This window comes from Leuresthes tenuis, unplaced genomic scaffold (genome assembly GCF_036924035.1).
Source record: "Leuresthes tenuis unplaced genomic scaffold, fLeuTen1.0.hap1 SCAF_20, whole genome shotgun sequence".
Classification (NCBI taxonomy): Eukaryota; Metazoa; Chordata; class Actinopteri; order Atheriniformes; family Atherinopsidae; genus Leuresthes; species Leuresthes tenuis.
In genome coordinates, this window is record NW_027325374.1 from 7,753,507 (window position 1) to 7,775,961 (window position 22,455).

Here is a 22,455-nt window from a genome sequence, read left to right on the forward strand (position 1 = left end):
TTACTATGAGTATAAATACTTGCTCCACCATCAGTGGTGTCTGATTACTTGTACATTTGTTCTGTCAGGACAGTAGGACAGAAAACATAGTAATAAACAACTATCTTTTGATCTTAACCTACAAGAAGAATTATGAGGCCCACTGCAGATGAACTGGTCCTCACAGGACCCTGAACTCACCATCCTAGAGTCTCTCTGGGATCACATGAAGAGACAGAGGCAGAGGGACTGAGAAAGACATAACCCACATAGTAACGAAGTCAGCTTCTTTAAGATGATTTCAAGCATGATGAAACAGCATGTAAAGGCTATATAGAGAACTGTTGTTGTTTTAAAAAGAATGTGTTTTATGTTACTAAAATGGTTGATTAAACTTCAGTTAAAGTGATATCTTTACATGACGCAACAATGTCACATAAAATGTGTTTTCTTCCCCATCTCAGAGACTTTCTTCTTCCCACACACTGGATTGTTGCAGCTTGTGCATAAATCATTTGACCTATCAAACAAGATGTATTTATAGCACTATTTTCCTAAAGAATCCTCCCCTTATACCACTGTAGCTGCATTAGAGAGAAACAGCCCAACGCAATCAGGTAATATTCTAAGTAACAGATGCACTGGACCTTTCCCAGTTTATGATTTACATTAAGACAGTTTGTTTTGTATGACTGGCTTTTCTAAATGGAATTTACACAAATGAAAATGAGCCCCTCAGTTAATAGGTGGCTGTAGATAGCTTTTCAGGCCTAACACTTCTTCTTTTGTCCTCCACTTGTCCAGATTCCTCAATCCTTTTAGGCCTGATGCTTCAGCCTCCTCATTTTTAGATTTAGACACAACATGATTCTGTCAAGTTTTCAGCTACCCTCTCTTTGCTATTTATGTCTTTACGTTTTTGCAAAAGGCCGCTAGTAATAAAGTGCTTAGTATTCAAAATGGGTTCTTTGCTAAGTTGTCTGTTATGTGCAGACACAACACTGGTTCGTTTCTTGACTTGGGCGCTTTTTTAATGCTTTAAGGATTCGTATGTCACTGTGAAGTGGCTTAACAAACAAACACGTTCTTCTGAATAAGTCAGGACTGGAAGTCGTTTAGAAAGCAGCCAATATCCAAAGAAAGTTAAGGACCTTCAGAAAGCCCAGAGAACTATGGATTGAGACCAATTTAAATTATCACAAAACAGTATGGATCCTTAGAAACAAAATATAAAGAAATAAAGTGATTCTCAAAATTTTTGCACAGTACTATATATTTAGAGAATATTACTTGCTTTCTGAAATAGTGTGTTTACACATGAAAATTAGATATCATGCAATCAAACATGCATCGATTACCATATATGTCCAACTGGCGAAATTGTTTAATATTAACACCTAAATGTTTTCTTTGAACTAATTCTTCGGTCCAAAATAAGAGGTTTTTACAGTATAGGTAAGGACATATTTTCACTGTCTTGCTTTCAAACTTGAGATAAACACGATCTATGTGTGATTTATTGAAATCTGACATTGCAACAATCCACAGGATGAGAATGCACAGATTTGTCGGCGTCGGGGACCCTGGCCTCCAGATGAGGCGGCAGCGCCCTCTGCCGGATCGGCCGTAACTGACGGGGGGAGGAGTCGCACAGGGCAGCTTTATAAAACCTCCTCGATCCCTGAAATAAAAACAGTCCAGACAGACAGACAACTACTGACAACGGCCAGGACGTCTCTGGGGGGGCTCTCATCTCAACTTGTGACCTCACCGTCATCCCGGAGCTAAGCGGGCACACTGTCCGACTGTTGTTGACGTCTGTGTCGATCAAAACAAGGCGGAGGAAGGACGCAGCCGCTGGATCTACATTGCAACGCGTCTGCGTAGCACAAACAGCAGCGGAGAGGCTGAAAACGTCGCATAAGTGTTTACCAAAATGCCGTTTTTCGTTAACGGCATCCTTTGCACGCTCGCACTGCTGGTCCTGTGGCGGGCGGAGGAGGTCGCGGAAGCGTGCAGCTGCGCTCCGGTTCATCCGCAACAGGCGTTCTGCAACGCCGACATAGGTGAGTACAGAAACGGGGACTGTTTGTTGTTGTTGTTTATCCGGGCCGTGTCGCTGCGAGGTCCCGTACAGCTGATTGGAGCTGCAGCGGGGCTTTGCAGCCGCTCAGCCCGCCTCTGTAGCGGGTATGGGGGGGGGCGGGGGTGGAAACCACTGGAAAGCCAGACGGTGTGTCTGTGTTGGGGGGTGTTGCTCCACAAGGGCCAAGGCCATGGATCAGACAATTTGCACCGCATTCAAGCTGCACACTTGCAGACAAACGCAGGTCTCATTGTCATATTTTGTGATTTAAAAAAAAAAACAATTTTAGAAATTAATTTTGGAAATCAAAGGAAAAATACAAATGAACACAAATGCATCCTAATTTCGAAGAAATGTAAACTTGATATCAATTTCAAAAACAGTAGAAGAGTTTGAACTGCATCTGTGACACTTATTGATGAGCTTATGTGGCATATTTCCCTTCTGGTTTCATTTAATTTCTCCAGTGTACGTGCACTGTGTTAGTGTGAGTCAGCCTGAAATATAGGAGGAAGTCTGTGACCATCACTGCAGATCTTAAGCTTCATCCTCAGCAGATCAGGGACAAAGCAGAGTCGCCTGGCTTTTGCTGGGCAACGTGGCACCAGAGAGGAGAAGGGACAAGCGATGAAGAGAGTACGGAGAGGAGGGGGTTGAATCTCAACCACCAAATATGTCACACCACAAGCTTTCCTCCCTTTTTTTTGGAAAAAAATTCCATTCCTGTCCAGTTTCTTCCTGCTGGAGGTGGTGCTGGGTGGAATTATAGGAATGTTTCTGGGGTTTTCCCAACTTTGCTCGGATGCAGTGCAGGGACACACACCCTTGCGCACACTTTCACAACCCATATAGACATCTGAAGCCCTGCCGACATGCGTGGTAGACTCACACAATGGTTACAAGACATCTGGCTGTCAGTCCAGGGTGTGTTGTAGAGGAAAAGGCAATAAAAGTCGTAGTGCAAGTTAAAATATGCATGGTATCCTCAAGAATGAAAAAGTGAAAGACCACACTGCCATGGCTCCAACTTTTCTTCCTGCTTCTGGCTCTAATCAAACACACGTTTCTACAAGTGAGTGCAATTTCATATGGTAAAAAGACCAATCTATTTTCAGGTGTGACTCAGTCTGTCGCTGAGCTGGCAGCTATTAGAGACAGGATGTCTCAAGGGAGAGGTGTAAAGGTGTGCTCATGTTGTTTTTAAAGGGTGCATGAGTCAGAAAAGGTTTTTCAGCCCTTGCAGACGGGAAGCTCACCTTAATGGCTGTGCATACCGCTAAACAACAGGGATGGCCAGTGTCACTGCTGGGTCATGATTGTAGGGTCGGGTCATAAAGCCTGATGTGAAAACCACAATATGCAAACAGAAGCATTCAGATAATACACAGCAGAGGAAGAAGTGGATAGGTGATGTTTAGGTGTAAAGAGCAAAAAATCAGAAGAAGCTGAAATGCACTTATAGTCAACAACAATGTCACGTTGTGGTCTGACATTTGAGATTTGTTTTGGTAGGATGGACTCCCATTCTTCTAGTTGACCCAACGTGTATGTGTGTCTGTGTGTGTGTCATCGTCTGTTTTTCCTACAAAATGAGGCTCCATGTCAGACCACAAGCCGTAAGAGTCATGCAGTGTCATGCACCCATCCAACAATCACACAAGCAGTATACATGTACAGAGGCAAACATCTTCTTTTCAAATAAATCTGTTGGCCACAAAGGGGAACTTCCTCACTGCCCGGTCGACTGTCTTCAGGCTGGTTGGCTGTCTGGGAGACGTCATCCTTTTTGCTGCAGAGAGGTAGCAGTGGATACAAAGTGGACAACAGTACTTGTACACAACTAGTTTTATGGAAGTACAAACATGCTTTCTACATTGTATATTCTTAAAGGTCCCATGTGTAGTCTTACCTCAACCAACTGGCTGAAATACAGTTTAATATTCACAATCATTTTTCCATTCCTGTCAAAAGAAATTGTATCTTCATTACCGTAAAACTATAAAAAATGCTTTTCAAATGCTGTGGACCACTCACCCTACACCTTGTTGCAACAGTTACCCAAATGGGACAAAACAGTGTCTCTAGCGTCGCCACCTTTGTTTTTCCTACACCCTTGGAAAGGGCGAGTTAACGGCCACATATGTAGTTGTCTGCAGTTTGCTGCTTATTCCACTAGAGGTCTCAAAATTTTACACACGGGAGTTTTGATACAAATTAAAAGGAAATCAGAGAGTAACATTTAGATGCAAAAGTTAATTTTTCAGTCTCAACTCGGTGGATATTTGCAAGAGGCAAGAGGCCTGGGCTGATTTTAGCAACTTTCAGGAAATTGGTCGTATTTCTTAAAACGTTTGATGCAAGTACAGCTTCTTTTCTGTGTCTGTACTGCGGGAAATGAGTAGGATCATGAGGACTTTTTTAGCTTATACCTCTTCCAGAGCAAGAGATGCGTCAAGTAATCTACAGTAATTGGTCCAGGTAGCATAAATGTAAAGTGATGCTTGGCGCCGATGGGTCCAGGCCTTAAGTTGAGTGGAGCACTGGCAACTTGCCGTTACGCAAGAAAAGAGGAAGTAATTATGGAGAAATGTTGATTGTGTAAACAACAGCTTTTTACAGCAGCCTTAAAACAAAACAAAAATGAACAGACAGACATTGAAATACAGGCATCGGTTTATGTTTGAGCTAATAAGCTGTTCGCAGTCAGTTACTTTCTGCATCATGAATATAACCTGAGTTCTGAAATGCGTTTAGTTCAAATGAATCTATTGATCAGTGTTTGAAAATAGAAAGCATCGTAACTTTATATCAGCCAGTATATGCTCCGAATACTAATACAAGATTTATAACCATGTGCACCAATGCTAGACTTTTTTTTATTTTATTTGAAGTAAATCACTGAAAACAGATTTTATTGTAAATCTTGGCCAATTAACAGAAAATTGAATCTGTTGTTTACTATTTTTATGTAAATCCTTGTTCAAATTAATCAATGCTAGCAGCCACATGTAGTGATTAGCACATTGAGAATTATTACCCGACTCTTCGTAGCCCTGCAGACCGATTTATCTTTACTCGATTATTTTCACTGTTTTGACTTGCGCTCTCCCTGTTTTTATTTGGTTGTATTTAGAAAATAAAAAATAAAAGCTTCAAAAGTAGTGGCACATGACCTGTTTAGCACCGCACAGCAGTTAACAACTAGCTGGTGCACATAGCATAGCAGTTAGAAGCCAAAAAGGCAGACATTTGGTGGAGACCAAAAACAGAGCTGAAATGAGATGTTGGACTTTGAGTAAGTGATGTAAATAAAACAGTTTGTCAGTATGTTTACTACAGTTTAACAAATTAAAAGGTTGTCATGTATCAATGGTTCAATATCATCTTGTTTTTCTGTCCCATAGCGGTTAGAATTAATTTAGACTTTCCAACTTACTGTGGTGGATGGGATTTGTTATGGAAGTCATACATCTGCATACCTTTTACATCAAGTTGGAAACAAAAAGCTCTGCCTTTGCCTGATTACTGCATGCGTGTCGAGAGATATTGATATGCATGTTCCCTCATCCTTAAGATTAGTGCTTTTTTATGTCAAAATGACCAGACAACCTAAAACAAGAAGCAGTTCCAGGCTTGTAAGAATTCTAATCCCAAATGTCCATATCTGCATCATTTTTATGCTTCTGACACTAAGGGAGCACAATCTGATGTCATGGATGATTCTACTCCACATTAACAAAGCAGAAGAGGAATTAGTCACCAGAGACTTACGACTCCTCTTTTGATGTATTGCATATGTTGAAAATACAACTTTTACCGGCAGTCAAAACAAACTCACACAGTTGATCCATGATTTAAACAAATTAAATTCCTCAATAATCAAAATAAATGTAACTTGCAGCCCTGATGACAAACAAAATCACAAGTTGAACCGATTGAAAAGAAAACAGATGAACAAATGTGCTCAAAAGGTCTGTGATAGTTGATGACACAATGCTACAGATGCACTGATTTCATCTCATTTGTTGGATTCAGTTTTTGAATCTTACCCACACTAACATCCACTATCACGGAGACCTCGCAGGGAAAACCAGATCTATCAGGCTTTCATACAGATGTTGCCAGAGGTTCTGAAAGCTCACTGAATGGTGTTTTAGGGGGCGATTTGTCTCCGTTCAAATGACAGGTTAAACTGGAGGCCCACATACGTCTGGAGCTGAACAAACCACACCACGAAAGTGAGGGATGATTTTTGTGGGCACTGGAGTATGAAAAAAGGACTGGATAGTCGTGATGTGGATTGAACGGGGGGCACTTAGGATGTGGTGTGTGTGTTCATATGGTGTTTGCATGGAAAACATTGCGTAGTGCAACTGATACGCATGTATAAGTCATTAAGCGTCATCCTGGTCGGGAGCATAGGGGAGCAGTAGAAATGTGGGTCAGCTGGTGGTTTTTTTTGGGGGGGGGGCTCCTGGCTGCTGATTGACTGCTGCTGATCAGACGACTTTGGGACCAACCTGCGGCGAAACTCGACCGCCTGCAGGGCCCCAGGCGGTCGTGCTGTTTTAGCATCACGCTGTGTAGTCTGTCGCCTCCGCAACACGCTGTTTAGACTGCACAGGATGATCCGCTCCGGCTTTATTGCGAGGGGGGGGTCGTGAAGTAAACATGTCTGCAACACAGAGGTAGACAGATAAGCTCTCAGAGTAGCAATCTATTGTGAATAACAGGGTAATTTCCTCTCAGTGCTGCGTCCTGCTGCTGATTCTTTGTTCATTAGTTTATGGCTCAGAATGAGGTCAGGAAATGAGAGCGGAAAAACTGTGAGGAATGCAGGAGAGAGCGCCCGCCAGGTATACCGCTGTGTATGTGTTTATGTGTGTACTCTGGCTGCTGCAGCTGCACATTTGCATAAGCATCAGCATGCAGCTAAACTAGGAGTTTGCTTGTGAGAAACCTGATTTGTCTGAGTCACTGTTTAATTACTTGACTTGAGAAGATTGGCTCTTGCATATTTCCATCTTTGAACCAACAAGTCCTCTCACCTTTTATGTCCTTAATATATATATTTAATAGCGCCGAATCAAACATTTAAGCTGTCATATCCTAAATTATAAATTTATAATCTGTCTAATTTCAGTCTTAGGTTTAACTCTCAAGCACATCTTTTACTGGAAATTACATTGTTAGTGTTTTATTACCGGGGGTAACATAAAAAGTGGAAGTACAAGAGTGATATGTTTCCACTGTATTCAGAGCCAGGTGTTGCTGGAAAACAGTGTTTAGAGCCACCAATCTTGTTGGTAGAGCGAAGAAAGCGGTTTCTTGTATATATGTACAGGGCTGTCTGTGTTTTTTGACAGCTTCAGGAAGACTTTCCAACAAATGCATTTGTTTTAGTGCATAAAAAGTGATGAGAAAAAGGAGATCCAAGACCAAGTCCACGAGACTGAAATGCTTTGCTGTTTTAAAAAGGTGTGAAAATGCAGGTTGATCTGCCAGCGATGGTTCAAAATCACACAAACATCACAACCTTAGTGTGGAAGGTGAAAAGCGTACAGTTGGTTTGGTAAAAGTATAGGAGAAGACCAATATTTTTCACTATCCAAAACAATGCAAACCTCTAAAATGTCTTACTGGTCTGACTGAATGCTGTATTGGGACTTTTAACTCTGCATCACTGTATACACAAACGGGATCAGCAACCTGGACCAGGTTTCTGTGAGCCATTATGCTGTTGAGAAAGGGCAATGACACATTTCTAAAAAACTGTCTAATGCGGCGTAAAACTCCTCATTATACCTCGAACTACTATGACATTTTTGTGGTTTGAGTTGTTTTAGCTAGCGAAAGGTTCGCTTTTCTCACGGTCCTCAGGTGAGGAGCATTTAGCTTGGATCATCTGTCAGGATTTTCTGACTGTAGACTGCTGTCTACATCAGGTAAGACAGTGACTATGCAGAAGAACTTCACGCAACCCCGGCTTGAAATTGATAAATCATACTTTAATCTATGAGTAAAGTAAGTGCAAATGCAAAAGGTCAGAGCAGCTTTTCTCCCAAAATCAGCAAGTGCACTACAGCTGCTTCACAGATTCAAACTTTATGGATCAATAAGTCAGATGTGAAAACATTAGAACTAAAACCTTCCAACCACAGTAAAGAATACAACAGGCTATGTGGTAATTTTCACCACAACGCACTGTTGTTCAAGCTGGATAATAACGTTCTCTGTGTGCAGCTGGCAGACGAATGCAAAGGGATCGCCTGCAGCAAGTGGAGCCTCGCCAAGCGCAAGCAGCAGTTATCTCACATGTTAAATTGGACTTTATCCACAAGAAAAAGCTTATTATGAACATATAAATGAGGCAGAATTTTCCAGAAGAAAAGTGAGAAAAATATTAGTATATTCTAGTTTATATGTTCTATGTTAGGAAAAAAAAAGAATGAATAAATAAATGTAATCTGCCAAATGTAATCAGCTGTATATGAAGAATCAGAATTAGTTAAAGAAATTGCAGAGTCACAGCATTTCTGAAAAACATCAGACAAAACCCCTGAAAAACAATCCAGCAGCTTCACTCCTGCACTGCCAACTTGCCAACTAAGACCCAATCCTAATATCTTCCCCTTAGCCTCCCAAAACCCTGGTTGAAGGTCTGGATTCTTTGATCCCTAAAAGTCATAGAGCATTTTTTACATCTGCAAAATGGAAGGGTAGAGTCAAAAGGAAGGTTTGGCCTACGTAGCCAACAGTGTGTTTATTACAGCTTGTGTACTAAAACCAGCTGTTGACTGCAGCCACAGAGAAAACTGAGAGTGAACCAAAGATGTGACATTGTCAAAACAACAGACTGAAATATGCTAAAAGGCTCAGAATGACAAGGTTGTACAGATTCAGTCGAGCTTGAACTTGGTTTTGCATTAATAGCGACTCCTATCATGTTATAATTGGTCAGTTTGAAAGTATTTATCAGAGCAGCTTTAACAAGAATTATGTCAAATTAGGAGAATTTAATCAAATTAAACCTGCAGGCCAAAAAAGCTATTTAACACAGGAATCATTTATTTTAGAGTGCAGATATTATTTTGGCTGTCAGCTACCAATAAACAAACAATGATAATTATGCAATGCTTTCAAATACCTCTCAATTACTCCCAGCTCCTGAAATTGGAGGAATTGATGTTGTATTTTATTTCAAAAGTTTTAGTTTGTTGGCAAACACCTTTTTCACATTCTTGACAATTCATAGACTAAACAATCAGTCAGCAGCCAGATGTTAGTCAGGTCTGCATATTAGCATTTGCCTTTTATCAGCATGAGAAGTGAAAAAAGGAACAAGCTGGAGAACCAAAGAAGTTATTAACTCTGGGAGCTATGAACCTCCATATTTGTGTCTGCTCCAAGCCATAAACTGAACCCAAGGGTGTAAGAGCACCAGCGGCCGTCTGTGTGTGTGTTTATCTGTGTGTGCTTGTCCTCTGTTTCTGCTTTTTTTTATGCGTCTATTTTTTTCTTTTCCCCTTGTATTGCTCATATTTTCCATTCTGAATAAATGCCCTAAGCATAGCTGAAGCTTGAAGTCAGTCAGGCCATTAAAACACACTACACACACACGGTGAGAAACACACCTCTGGCTAACTTCTTCTCTGTGTATCAGCTTTCAAGTCATATTCTTAATCCTTAATTCTCAAACTGGGATGGTTTCCTGGTTGTGTTTTGAAGGTTTATGTTGCAGGCCAAGTCCGTTTGTGTGTCTGGCCCTCGTGAAGCTTCTGGAAACCTCCAGTTGAGTTTTCACTCACTGGGCTACCGTAGATGCAGAAGCTCATTGTTGTGGTGCATGCAGCAGACTTAAGGCAGTTTCTGGAGGTTATTTGGCTTCTGAATAATCTGAGATGAGAATCAGAGGTTTGGATGAAGATTTAGAGGATGATGTGTAAGTTGCACCACATTAATATCAGTGGCAGTGACATTTATGATTTGGGTATCCGCATCATCATTTCCGTGGGCCCGATTATGCTGTTCTGTTTTGTTCTGAAGTTTTCCAACTACAGGAACAGGATCATTTTTAAAAGTGTCTGCTTTCAGTCCTTCGGAAGTGCTGGATTGTTGTAGATTTTTTTGTGTTGCCCTCCGTTTGCTCTGGTTTTTGACTATGCCTGCACTAGGTCTGTGATAAACAGAGTGCATGACCTAGAAATAATGTAAACCTAACTTTGAAATAGACTTTTGAATTGATAAGTTACAGAGAAAATTTAAAAACAACAAAGTTCAATACAAAAGACAAACAAATGGGTAAAAACAGTGTTATATAGAATATATCGCAAAAAGTCATACAAGTTCCCAACTTTAGAAATTATAAGGACCAACTCAACCATCTAATTAAGTCATAAAACCAAACAGCCAAAAATCTTATTATCCCTTTTGAATCAAATAGAAATAAATGGGTTGGTTTTGCTATTTAAAAAATGACTAATAAACTATTAAAGTAGATACTTATTCATTTAATCTGTGCTAATCTGTGAATCTGCTCATTTGTGAGGCAAAAAGCTAACTGGTAGAATAATCAGGAGTTGTTTTGGTGATCAGTTGATCATCTCTGTTTTACAAAATCACTGTTAAACATTCTCTGTGTGTTTCCCCCAATGTGAGAATTTGATGCTTTTCTTTGTTTCATAAGTCAGCAAACTAAATATCTTGATCTGCTAAAACTTTGTCTGCTTTCTGAAAAATTCATCCCCCTATATGAATTGACTTTTTCAGCAGAATTGAACAACTTTCTGTCTGTCTGACCACCCTGAGTGTTCTTTTTTTAGCACTGCAGCGTTAGCAGTCATGAGTTTGCGTATAGGTGAATGAGAAGAGGATGGGAGACGTGTCCTTGGTGGAAGTTTTATGCTCAGTGCGTGACAGTTGGCAGCCATTTGGGAGACGTTATCTCCACCTGATGCATACAGGCTGCGAGCGGGGGTGTCCTTCATGTGATGTTATCAGATTCCTTTGCTAAGACAGCAAATCTCTTTGTTTCTCCGGTTATGTTCAACATAAAACCCAAATTATGATTTTGTATACTTTATTAACAGCAATCTCTTTTATGATCAATGAAAATGAGTATCTTGATCTGGGATAGCCTCCCCTCCTGTCTGCCCACTGTCGCTGCCACAAATGCACATTCATAAAAATGAAAAACATGCAAAAAAACACTTAACTGTAGCCAAGTAATGTTGTGGGCAGGTTATTTCACCATTAAAGCAACACTAGAGAATTTTGTGAATCTTAAAACTTTGTGCTTCCGAGTAGATTTAAGTACACTGACCTCTTCTTGTGCACATTCCCCAGCCTAAAACTGCCCAAGGACCTGAATTACCGCAGTTTATGATTTTGGTTTCCAGCCCCGCGCCACACTGTTTTCCTTTAGCGTTGCTTGGCATTTTTGTGAGCGTTTGATGGCGTCTTTGTTGTCTCTCAAACATGTAAAAGAACTCGTGTGTATTGTTGTGCATGTGCAGGGCTCGCACGGAGATTTGTTTTTATGACAGTGGTGTTGCATCCCACAACTGCATGGGGAGCCAAAGAGCAATTTCCTGGGGTCTTCATGAATTTTCTTTGACAGGCTTTGGTCAAGATATCCAACATGTCCAACATCCCCTTTTTTAGCTAAGTCTTTACACCTTAATTCAGGGCAGCCAGTTTTGGGGGGTTGAGAGAAACACTTGACTCCATCCATCCCTCGGTTCAGTTGGGTGGGCCTTATTTGAGATGTTTCCTACAGCTTTGAGCTAACATTCAAACGTGAATATTAACACAAGTTACAAACAAAAACCCTGGAAGCACATTGTTACAGTATGAGACAGCAAATAGCCTAGGAGATCACTATCAATGAGCGGAAGACCCATCGATTGATACTTAAATCCTCTGCTTCTGCAGTTTGGCCACAGACTGTTGGTTTCGTCATGTGTTTAACTGGACCACACTGGGAAAATGCAGCACTGCAGATAGAAACAGTCAAGTAATATAACGGGTCAAAATAACATTGTAAAATAGTGGCTCCATTTACCGTGTGCTTCACGTCCGTCCATTCCTGTTTTCATTTTTTAAAGGCAAATGTTGAGTGCTTTTGCTTATATTGGCAGCATTTCACCAATGATTACAAGACTAGTTATGTAGTGGCGGGCTCTGGTGCGGTCAATTGATGCTGCTTTCAATAACAAATGGGAAATCAAAATTTACAACTTCCAAAGAAGGGCCAGAATCAGCTGCTATGTCAGGTTGGCTCCACAATTTGACCTTTTCCTCAAGAACATCATCAGCAATCTTTGTTCCCCCTTCAAGCTTCTCTCCTGATTTCTCTCTGTTGTTGCTGCTATTTGTAGCATCATGTTAACAAAGCTGCAGTATTTTAACAGATTCACCAGGAAATGTATCCTTTGAAATGGGAAGATTTCCTGCGTTGACTGTCTTTATTAATGTTCTTTGGTTTTTGACTGTTGATGGTGAAGATGTGACCCTTTACAGCGCTAAACTTGATTGAATAGTTTTTTTTCGATATAAATTTTTTTTTATTTGGAGATGATATTAGTATTTCTATTAGTAGTAGTAGTATAAGTATAGTATTTGTCTGCTGCAGCCTTGGATCTGACAGCATGCTTCTGTGCTTTTTTTTTTTTTTTACCAGTGATTCGAGCAAAGGTGGTGGGAGAAAGAGAGGTGGATTCTGGGAATGATGTCTATGGGAACCCCATCAAAAGGATCCAATATGATGTTAAACAGATAAAGGTAAGAAAGTTCTCCAAATGCCTCAAGATGTTTTTTGTAGAACAGCTTGACACTCATACTTTGATACTTGTTGATGTTGTGTGTTTTTTTTTTTTTTTTTTAGATGTTCAAGGGGCCTAACCAGGACATTGAGGCCATTTTCACTGCTCCAGTGTCTGCTGTCTGTGGTGTTACCCTGGATGTCACCGGCAAGAAGGAGTACTTGATTTCAGGTTGGTGATCTCAGATCTACACATGTTGTACAACCATTCTGCCACAGATAAAAGCCAACGATCATCAAAATGGTGAATTTCAGAAAATAAGAATGGGGAATAATCACTATCTATGAGAATAGATTTGAAGAAGTACAGCTTTTCGTAGCTTAAATACAAAAACAAAGCTAACCATGAACCCGAATTGGAAAGTAATCAGCGTAACACTCTGGAGATTAAAGTAGCAGAGTGTAAACAGCTGTGTTCCTTTAACATCCAGTTACTTTTTCTAGAACGGGTAAAACATGCCTGTTTTCATTTTTGTGAGAATAACAGATGCAAAAACACCAAGTGAAAGAGTACAAAAGCAGACAGACAGACAGAAAGATAGGAAAGCGGCAGGAATTCACAAACAGATAATAAGATATAGACATGCAGGTGTGTGCAGCCAGGCAGACGAGCATGTGAGTGGATAAAGACTGGCGGGCATGTTGGAGGCGTAACTGTTTATGTAATTATGGGTAATGATACACTGCTGACTAAACCCTGTGGAGACTGGGAGGGTCATTGTCTCTTGTGGCACAGCTCAAGCTCCCCAGACATTTCGTGCCTGAGTGGCTGGTTCACATCCACATAACAATGTCCTTCTTCAGGATTTGTAAACTCAAGGCAGCTAAAACCATTATTTTATATTGCTTCAACACGGCTGGTTTCAAGCAAGAAGGCTCACTCGAAGTAACAGAAAATAACAACCTCAGTGTCCCTCGGCTTTACAGAAAACAGCAAAAAACGCTGTTGTTGAGTAGCTGGTGAACATAGCAGAGCAGTTAGAAAGTCAGGTTTTCCTTATGGTCTGAGAGAAGGATTGAAACATAAAACTGGTGGCACAAAACATACGTAAGTCTTGTCCTGCAAGATTTCCTTAAAAGTATACAAGATTTTCTGCTTAGCTTGGCCTCATATTTAAGCAGGACTTTAACATGAGATAAACTGTTGCGTTGATATTTGGCAACAAAATATAGAGAAAATTCAGCTCCTACAAGATTTGTGCTAGATCCAATTCCCATTGCAGTCCTCCCGTGTCAGTTATTTAAGAACTCTGCTATTTATAGCGACAAGATGCAGCAGCATTAAAAAAAGGTGCCTGATTATTACCATTCACAGGGCTAGCTTGACGACACAATTACAGAGCAATCTATAAGTCTCTTTAGCTTACTAAATTACATGCAAGAAAAAGCAATCATTAAACAAAAGTAAATATGATGTAAACCGATATTCACTTTCTTTCATGAACACACATCGACTTGTGAAAAAAATGGTACTGATCACAGAACATGTGAAACACAGAATCAACATTCAATCAAAGTCGAGTTAGTTTGTGATCATGAAAAAAGAATAAGCATAATAAGGCCCCAAATGTTTACCTCAGGCTTTAAAGGAAAAGTAAAGTGATACTTGGATTGATCTTTACCTGTGGACAAAGATACTTTCTACTATCTTCAAATGGCCAAAAAAAAGCTTTCACTGCAAATTTGAACCAAAAGTTGTTGTTCTCTTAAGCGCCAACTGTTGATCGATTAATACCAGTCTTATATCTGTTCTTTAACAATTAGATTACAACCAGTAACTTGGGAAAAATTGTTACTGGATGCTACTGCACCAGTGGTACCATTGTGCTAATATTGTACTTTTTTTATGGTACATATGTTTTAACCATTTCTGACATGTTTAATGTCAAAACACATACAAAAAAGGCGTCATTAGAGGAGGACTTTCTCATTTCTCAGGGCAGCTAGACAGTGCAGGTTTAGCCATCAGGTAAGTTCACAGCCAGCCACACGGTGCAACAGGTATTGATCTAGGGTGCAACATCAGTTCGATATGTACAGACAGTATGATTATGATAGTAGATATGAAGGTTTTATGAGCTATTGACTTCCATATTTACTACTGCTTATTTATACGTTGACTGGTTTGCTACTTACTTAGAAGTTGTGATTTCTCCTCTGTCTGTGCACGGTTATGGTCCGAGCTGCAGGACAGACGAGACTTCTGCTGCCACAACTTAACCATATTTATTTCTTAATTGGAATTCCACTAATTGCATCTGTCTATCTGCACTGTTCAGGTTTGTTTTTGGTTGTCACGTTGACCTGCATGTCACTCCATGCTTCGCTTCTATTTGTCGATTAGGAGGTTATAGCAGTGGTCATACAGAAAGATGATCACGTGATCATGTTTAGTCTTGAACGCCCCAAAATCCTGTGCAAACCTGCTGCAGCACCAACTGTTTTTTGCAGCACTCTGTTTTGACACCAGGAATACAAATAAAAGTCTGATTTGTGCACAAAGCCTTGGAGTGCTCACTCTGGTCAAATCGTGTCAGTAGCTTTTACAGGTTTTCAGTGAATTGCAGGAGTTTATGAAGTGTGCTGTTGGGCAAAATTTGAGTGAACTTTAAGTCTGACTCAGTTGGAGTGCCATCACCATGGTAACCTCAATTGAAAGTAGCAAGACACATGATTACAGATGTTGAGAAATTGCCACTTTACTGCTGGCATCTACTTTTTTTTGCCATATTTATATTCATGGATTCGCACACATTTTGACAGTATTCACTGTAAATGAGGTTTTATTGAAGTAATTCAGAAGGTGATTTTAGTGAAGTTGCTCTCCGTAGAAGCACATAGAAACAGATTCATGTTTTTATCGCTTCAGAGGACAATCAACTGAGTTACCATTATCTGTGTTACATGTCCACATACAGAGGGAGAGTCATGTTTGTTCTACTTCAAATTACGGCTGTCACAATGTCTAAATGTGTAAAAGCATTCAAGCTAATGATTTTAGAGAACTTGAAAAAGGTATTTTGCTGTCTGATTATTTCATCTTGGATTTGTGAAATTTCCATCTCCTTTAATTTTATGATATATTATCATCAATATTGATATTTCCTTCTTTTAAGATCATGATTATCATCAATACCGGTCTATCGTGACAACACTATTCCATCGACTTAATATTTTTCCTCGAGACTTAATGTAATCCAATCTTAAAGTACAGCATGCCTTCTGGGCCTGTTATATTTATGTGGTTCCTGTTAAACAGAAGCTGGGTACGCAACCCCCCTCCATCCAGAAAACCCTTGTCCTCTCTGATTGGTCAGCTACAGTGGCCTGAGCAGGCACCACCTACCATTATACATCAGCTCTATTTAATTTGAAACCTTTGGGGAAGCATTTTAAAAGTAAATTAGTCTAAAGTACCATTAAGATGAACTACTCTGTCATTGTTCAGTCAGATACTTTTATGTTGAACAGGATACATAATTTATAAACATCTTATTTGGATTCAGCGGACTTTAAAGAGACCTTTGTCCAGGAATTACTTAGTTAACCTTAAGTGGTTACCAGCTCGACCAGCTAAATGTTGAAGTATTCCTTTGATGTTTGCATATTAAATGAGGATGGTGTTGTGAATTGAAGCAACACAGGCATCAGATTGAGACACTGTGGCGAGTAGAGGAGACACAGAGGATCATGATGTCATTCATGCTCTGGTTTCTCCATCACAGACAGAGATGCACCCGCAAGCTCTCGCCCCTAATTACATGGAGTTGTAAGAGGAGGAACTGCTGAAGCCAGCGTTTCCTCTCTCAGACTTGAGCGGTGGGAAAGAAAGTTAACTTTGTGCTGAGCAGGGCACATTTAGAAATGATTTGTCTTCTCTTTAGGTTGAAGGGTCAACCGTTGGAAGGACTACAGTGAAATGTGAATCAGTCCCATCTGCAGGGACACAGTGTAAAAATGTCAACGTGTTGTGAGTTGCTTTGCAGACAGATAGTGGTAAAGAGGACAGGGCACAGTCTCAGCAGATCTGTAAACTCAGCTTGAAATATCACCTTGTTTTGACTAGTCGCTCTCATGTGGGACACACAGACTCAAGCTCATCACAAGGACGAGGTGTAAACAGATTTTATCAGGTGTACCCATGAATCTGTTATCAATTGTTTGACCAGCTGGAACATTTATATTGATGCATCCAGGGTTGTTTTTTGTCACGTGTCATTTTGAAACTGCACATTGCTGTTTGTCCTTTTCCAGGCAAGGCCATGGCAGGTGGGCGCATGCACGTGACCCTGTGTGATTACATCATGCTCTGGGACTCCTTGAGCGCCACCCAGAAGAAGAGCCTCAGCCAGCGCTACCAGATGGGCTGTGACTGCAAGGTAAGGCAGCCGAGGGCCATCTGTGTGTGCTGTTCAGCTCCCACAGTTAAAGAAAAAAAATAAAAATCTGCAGCAGCTATTTGCTCTCTGCGGAATAAATCCAGACACAACAGACAAAGTGAGACAAGACTACACAAAAAAACACCATAGTTGTTACTTGGGATTAATCACTGCTAAATGTTCTTGATTTTACTCTTCAATATTTGCAGAGATTAAGCAAACACAATATTAAGTATTTGTGAGCTTTTAATCGATGGATTTTATTTGGAGAGAGTGAAGCTACCAGTTTCCCCCATACTGTAAATTACCTATGGGTCTAGCCACTGTGAAATCCCTTTCAGTTTATGAAATGCTATTTGGCCCCTTCAAGTTTTAGTTGAAGCTGTGGCATCTTGTTTTTGTGCTAATTTGTAAGGGAAGCATCTGATCTTCCACATCCATTGCACAACCCTCTTCTGTCCCTGTTTGCACCAGACTGTAAACAGTTGGGCCTTTTAATATTGAGGTCTGTGGAGATGGACTTGGTCCCAAATGGCTACTCAAGAAACCGCAGTTTTTAGGCATTTCCTTGTTGGTGAATCGGGGGTTCCTGCTGTATCTGAGGCCACAGTTTCAGGACCATCACTTATTGCAACAGCTACTTTGGAAAAGTACGAATTAGCAAGAGTAAGAGAATCTGACTGCAATCAGATGGTGAGTACTTGTGAATTAGGTTTTAGTTGTTGATGTTAAAATCAACTATGGTATCTTTAATTCTACACCAAACTTAATGTTAGCCATTAGTTCTATAAGTAGACCTCAGTTATTCAGGATAAACTCCTTTCCAATAAAGCGAGTGTCCAATAAAGCATAGCGCTGGTCTTAACTATTGTATTATTATGGCCCTTCTTCACAAGCTGACACATTTTCGTGAGATCTTAAATCAGAATCAGAAATACTTTATTAATCCCCTGAGGGGGAAATTCACTTTGCTTAATGAAATATCTGTGACATGCTTTGGTCAAAATAACATGGAGACAATACAGCAACTCATTTTTTATGCATTAATTTACACCCCTGTGTAAGCGGATGAATTTACGGGATGGAGTGAACCACTGGACTCCACTCTGCCCCTCACTGCCTCAAAGTCTGCCTCTTTTGAGATGTGCTGTACAACCTTTGAGACCATTATTACGGTATGAGAGAGCATAGCCTGAGAGCTCAGACCACAAACCAAACTGATAAAGATTGAACAAGTCCGTCAAGTCTTTTCTAATTGTACTGACATGAACTTTAATGTGAGGCCTGTGGAGTCTGAGCTGTAGCCCTTGGGGTTTTTGTGCAGTATTGCACGGTCTGACCTTGGAGTGAACATGCTGGGACGTCTTGGCAATTATCTTGAATGTTTTCAACTTGTGAATAATCTTTTACTGTGTAGAACAATTCACAAGACTCAAAAGTATTAGGAAGTGACATGGCTTAACCTCATAGTTCCTATGTTTTTGGGTTTTTTTACACACTGCTTCTGCATTTTGGCTTATTTTTCATTATATGAATAATGACACAGTGTAACATGTCATGTATTGTTTTTTTTTTAATGTGATGTCATATTTACCTAATATTAAGACCTGGTAAGGACCTGGTTATTTGTACTGTTTCTTTGTATTTGAAGTGAGACCCATTCTTAATCGTCGGTACAGCTCTGGAACATTGTTTTGTGTGTTTTATTCTGCAGATTGTGCGCTGTCCCTCTCTGCCATGCGAGATCTCTGCTCCTGAGGAGTGTCTGTGGACTGACCTGATGATCGAGAAGCAGGTGCACGGACGCCAGGCCAACCACTACGCCTGCGTCAAGAGAGCAGACGGCTCCTGCTCCTGGTACCGTGGCGTCGCACCGCCCAAGAAAGAGTTTCTGGATGCCGAGGACCCTTAATCACACGGCACACATGACTTCCCGCTGCACAGCCTGACGGAGATAAATGTAAACGACTCAAATGAAAATCAAAGAATTCAACATCGGGCAAAGTGATTTTTAAAAAATTAAAAATATCTATAAAAGGCAAAGCTAATGTGACCAAAATTACCTGCTGGTCTGAAATCAACTTTTAGCCTATCGTTCGCGGGGCTCAAATGTTGTTCTCAGATGCAGTATTTCTGTAAAAACATAAAATAGCATCATGAGACATAGACTGGTCGAGTGATGATGTAACTTCCTCCTGAGGCTGGCGTCAGGAGGTTATAAATTCTTGGTGAGGCAGAGTACTTCCCCAAAAAGCTCTTTAACAGCTCAGCTCCCCATCAATCAATTTCACAATCATTCCTTATCCATCATGTTTCTACTTTTATTACCTCATTCTTCATTTTATTCCAAAGCAAATTTCAAAGTTGCCTTTCTGTTTTTTTTTTTTCTTTTAATGATTGTTTGCTCTCTTAGTTGTGCTTTCCTCATTTCATCCGCTTAGCCACTGATGACATCAAACGCCCACAACATGCTTTCTTTAAAAAGAACATGATTCATCTCGCTTGGCTGATGATATTCTCTGGTTTTGTTTGGTGAAAATATTTTCTTGTAGGGATTTTTAACTGAAGCTTGTGACTACCACAGGCCTCACTGGACCAGTCTATGCTGCGTGAAGACGAGCGCTCTAAATTAGATAAATAAAACTCCTCTTCACTGTCCTGCAGTCCAATCAGTAACACATCCCTCACTCTTCCTCCTTCTTTCTCCCTCCATTTTATGTAGCTGTACAGTACCTATGCATATACTTTTGTTGTTATTTGATGATTATTATTTACTGCATTAGAACTAGATTTGCACTTTTTGAGGATGAGTTTCAGTAAAGACAAGAGCCTAAACACTCTGATGTGACATTTATCATTCGCCAAGACCGACACATCCACCTCAGGTGCAGATTTCATCTATTTTGAATGCTTTGGTGATCCATATTCACAAACGCGAGCTGATTCTTTCTGTATTAGTCATAAAACATAAGGCAATATTTGCAGTGTAAGGAGAAGAAAAAACAGTGGATGTGTGAGAGGTTTCAAGATAAAGGATCTTTTTGCAGATTTTATGTGTGAAAGGGAAACAAGAAGAGCTTGTGGGATGATATTTCAGTGTCTTTGTATTTCTGTTGATTGTAAATGCAAACAGCAGTTTCATGATATTCTCGCAGATGGTTCATTTCACGAGTAACACGGTCTTAACGCACTTAATGTTAGCTTTGACTCGTCTTTCAAGTTATTAAATGAAAGCTTTATCGCTGTACTAGAAAGCAAGTTATTCAATCAAGGTTTACAGTGCTGTTTTATACACCTCAAGCTACATTAACTAAAAAAGTATATATATAATTGAGTATTAGAGGCATAATTTAAAAGTAAACTCTTTCCAGTTTCCTTTACTTTGTATTTTTTTCAGTGTTATTATTATACCTGTCATGATTTTTGTGCGTTTTCGCTGTCTTTGTCCACAGTGTTTTTAGCTGTGCTGTCCAGAGGGTCCTCTTGCGCTGGAGTAACGTGAGAGTGAGAGCGATTAGTCCTTTTCAGAGAGGTGTAGAGAAACGAGACATGGGTATCTTGTGTGAATAGAGGACTGTGCATGTGTTTGATGCTTTGTGTAAGTCCAGACGAAGGACAAAATATTCAGTATTATCAAATAAAAAAACCACACGTTTGAAAGAGTGTGCACTGCCTGTGGGTCGTCATTTCAGCTCGTTTTTTGTCATTTTCCAGGCCTCTCTAGTTTTTTGCTTTTCATTTATTAACTGTATGGATTGAAATGTGTCTTTTGAAAAGAGAGTATCTCACCCGCTTCTGGATGAATTGACAGAGAATTTGGTGCACATTTTCACGGTCCTCGTAGGAAATTTGAACAGTATTTTTTTTTCTTGTGGAGTCACCATGAGATAAAAATGTCTGAATAACTAATAAATAGACTTTATATCATCTGTCAAGATAATTTGATCCTATTTAGTGGCATAAAATTGGCTTCAAATGGTATTTTATTGACTTTGTTGATTTACAACTAAATAGAAAGAGTTAGTTTATACTACTACTAAGCATATACTACTGTATATACTTAGTGAACTTTTCTTGAATCATCATCGCCCCCAGGCCAACATTTGTAAGTTCTATACCTTTGTTGAATTATCCCATTACTCCTTGCCTCTTTTTTTTTTTTTTAATCATTATCTGTACAGCTAAACGAGGCAGAGCCATTTGGGATTGACTTATGCTCAGTCCAAACGTCTTATTATTGCAAAATATAGTTTATTTTTGGGAAATCTTTGTGCTGAAATTGTTTCAATTTGGTTCTTTTTTTTCCTGCATGAATCTAGTGAAATGAGAAATTTTGGAAAACTTTTAATTAAAGGAAAAACTTAAATCTCACCTTGAGAGAAGTTTTCAGATCCCTTTGCTATGACGCTTAAAATTTACTTCAGGTTCTTCATATTTTTCTTGATCGTCTCTGGAATGTTTCTACTAGTAGATTGGAGTCTGGTGGTGAATTAAATTTTCTGGCCATGAAATGGAAAGCCACAATCCTGTCTTATGTGAAGTCATAAAGCCAAGCCATAAAAGGATCTGTCTGCAGAGCTCATGAGAAGGATTGTGTTGCAGCACAGATCTCTTGAGGTCTACAAATTATTTCTGCTGCATTGACGGTTCCCCAAAGCAAAGAGGCCTCGCTTAAGACAACCAGGACTCTTCTTATACAGCTGGTCAGCCAAACTGAGCAAAAGGAAAGGGCCTTGGTAAACGTATGAGATATAGAACTGGCTGAGCTAAGGAAAGCCTGTGTGTACGCAATAACATTAATAACGATAATATTAATAATTATTATTATTAAAATTTGGGGGTGCTGTTTCATTAAGAACAGTAGCACTCGTGCTCTCTGTTAACCATGTTTCTGTCAGAAAAAGAAAATCTAAATTGTGTGAAATTATGAAGTCATTAACTAACAGTGACTTATTGGACACATATCTAATATTAAGTAGAGCTAGCTTTGTGGCGTTGACACTGGTCTCTTTTGTAGTCTGAGTTGTACATGGAACCATTAACAGATATAGATTCACCCAGCAGGTTGACTGTTTTTGATTCCTTCTTTTACTCACTAATACAGGAATCCTACTGGGTCCCAGCTTGTTCTCAGAACAGCTGTCGGTAGTAAGACTACTATAGGAGAGACCCTGAACGCATCATGGCAT

General features: G+C 39.9%; 1 protein-coding gene across 1 annotated transcript; it reads left to right on the plus strand.

Annotated features, from left to right (window-relative positions):
- Positions 1-1,643: 1,643 nt before the first annotated feature.
- Positions 1,644-20,929, plus strand: timp2a (TIMP metallopeptidase inhibitor 2a). Its single transcript, XM_072374182.1, has 5 exons — positions 1,644-2,045; positions 12,747-12,847; positions 12,951-13,059; positions 17,142-17,266; positions 18,981-20,929. The coding sequence occupies exons 1-5, from the start codon at positions 1,916-1,918 to the stop codon at positions 19,176-19,178; spliced, it is 663 nt and encodes a 220-aa protein (XP_072230283.1). The 5' UTR covers positions 1,644-1,915; the 3' UTR covers positions 19,179-20,929.
- The last annotated feature ends 1,526 nt before the right edge of the window (positions 20,930-22,455 follow it).

Excerpts from the sequence above, each read along its gene's own strand:
- timp2a (XM_072374182.1), top strand. The coding sequence starts at position 1,916 with ATGCCGTTTTTCGTTAACGGCATCCTTTGCACGCTCGCACTGCTGGTC. Across the intron at positions 12,848-12,950 it reads ATGATGTTAAACAGATAAAG|ATGTTCAAGGGGCCTAACCA; the intron begins GTAAGAAAGTTC and ends TTTTTTTTTTAG. Across the intron at positions 13,060-17,141 it reads GAAGGAGTACTTGATTTCAG|GCAAGGCCATGGCAGGTGGG; the intron begins GTTGGTGATCTC and ends GTCCTTTTCCAG.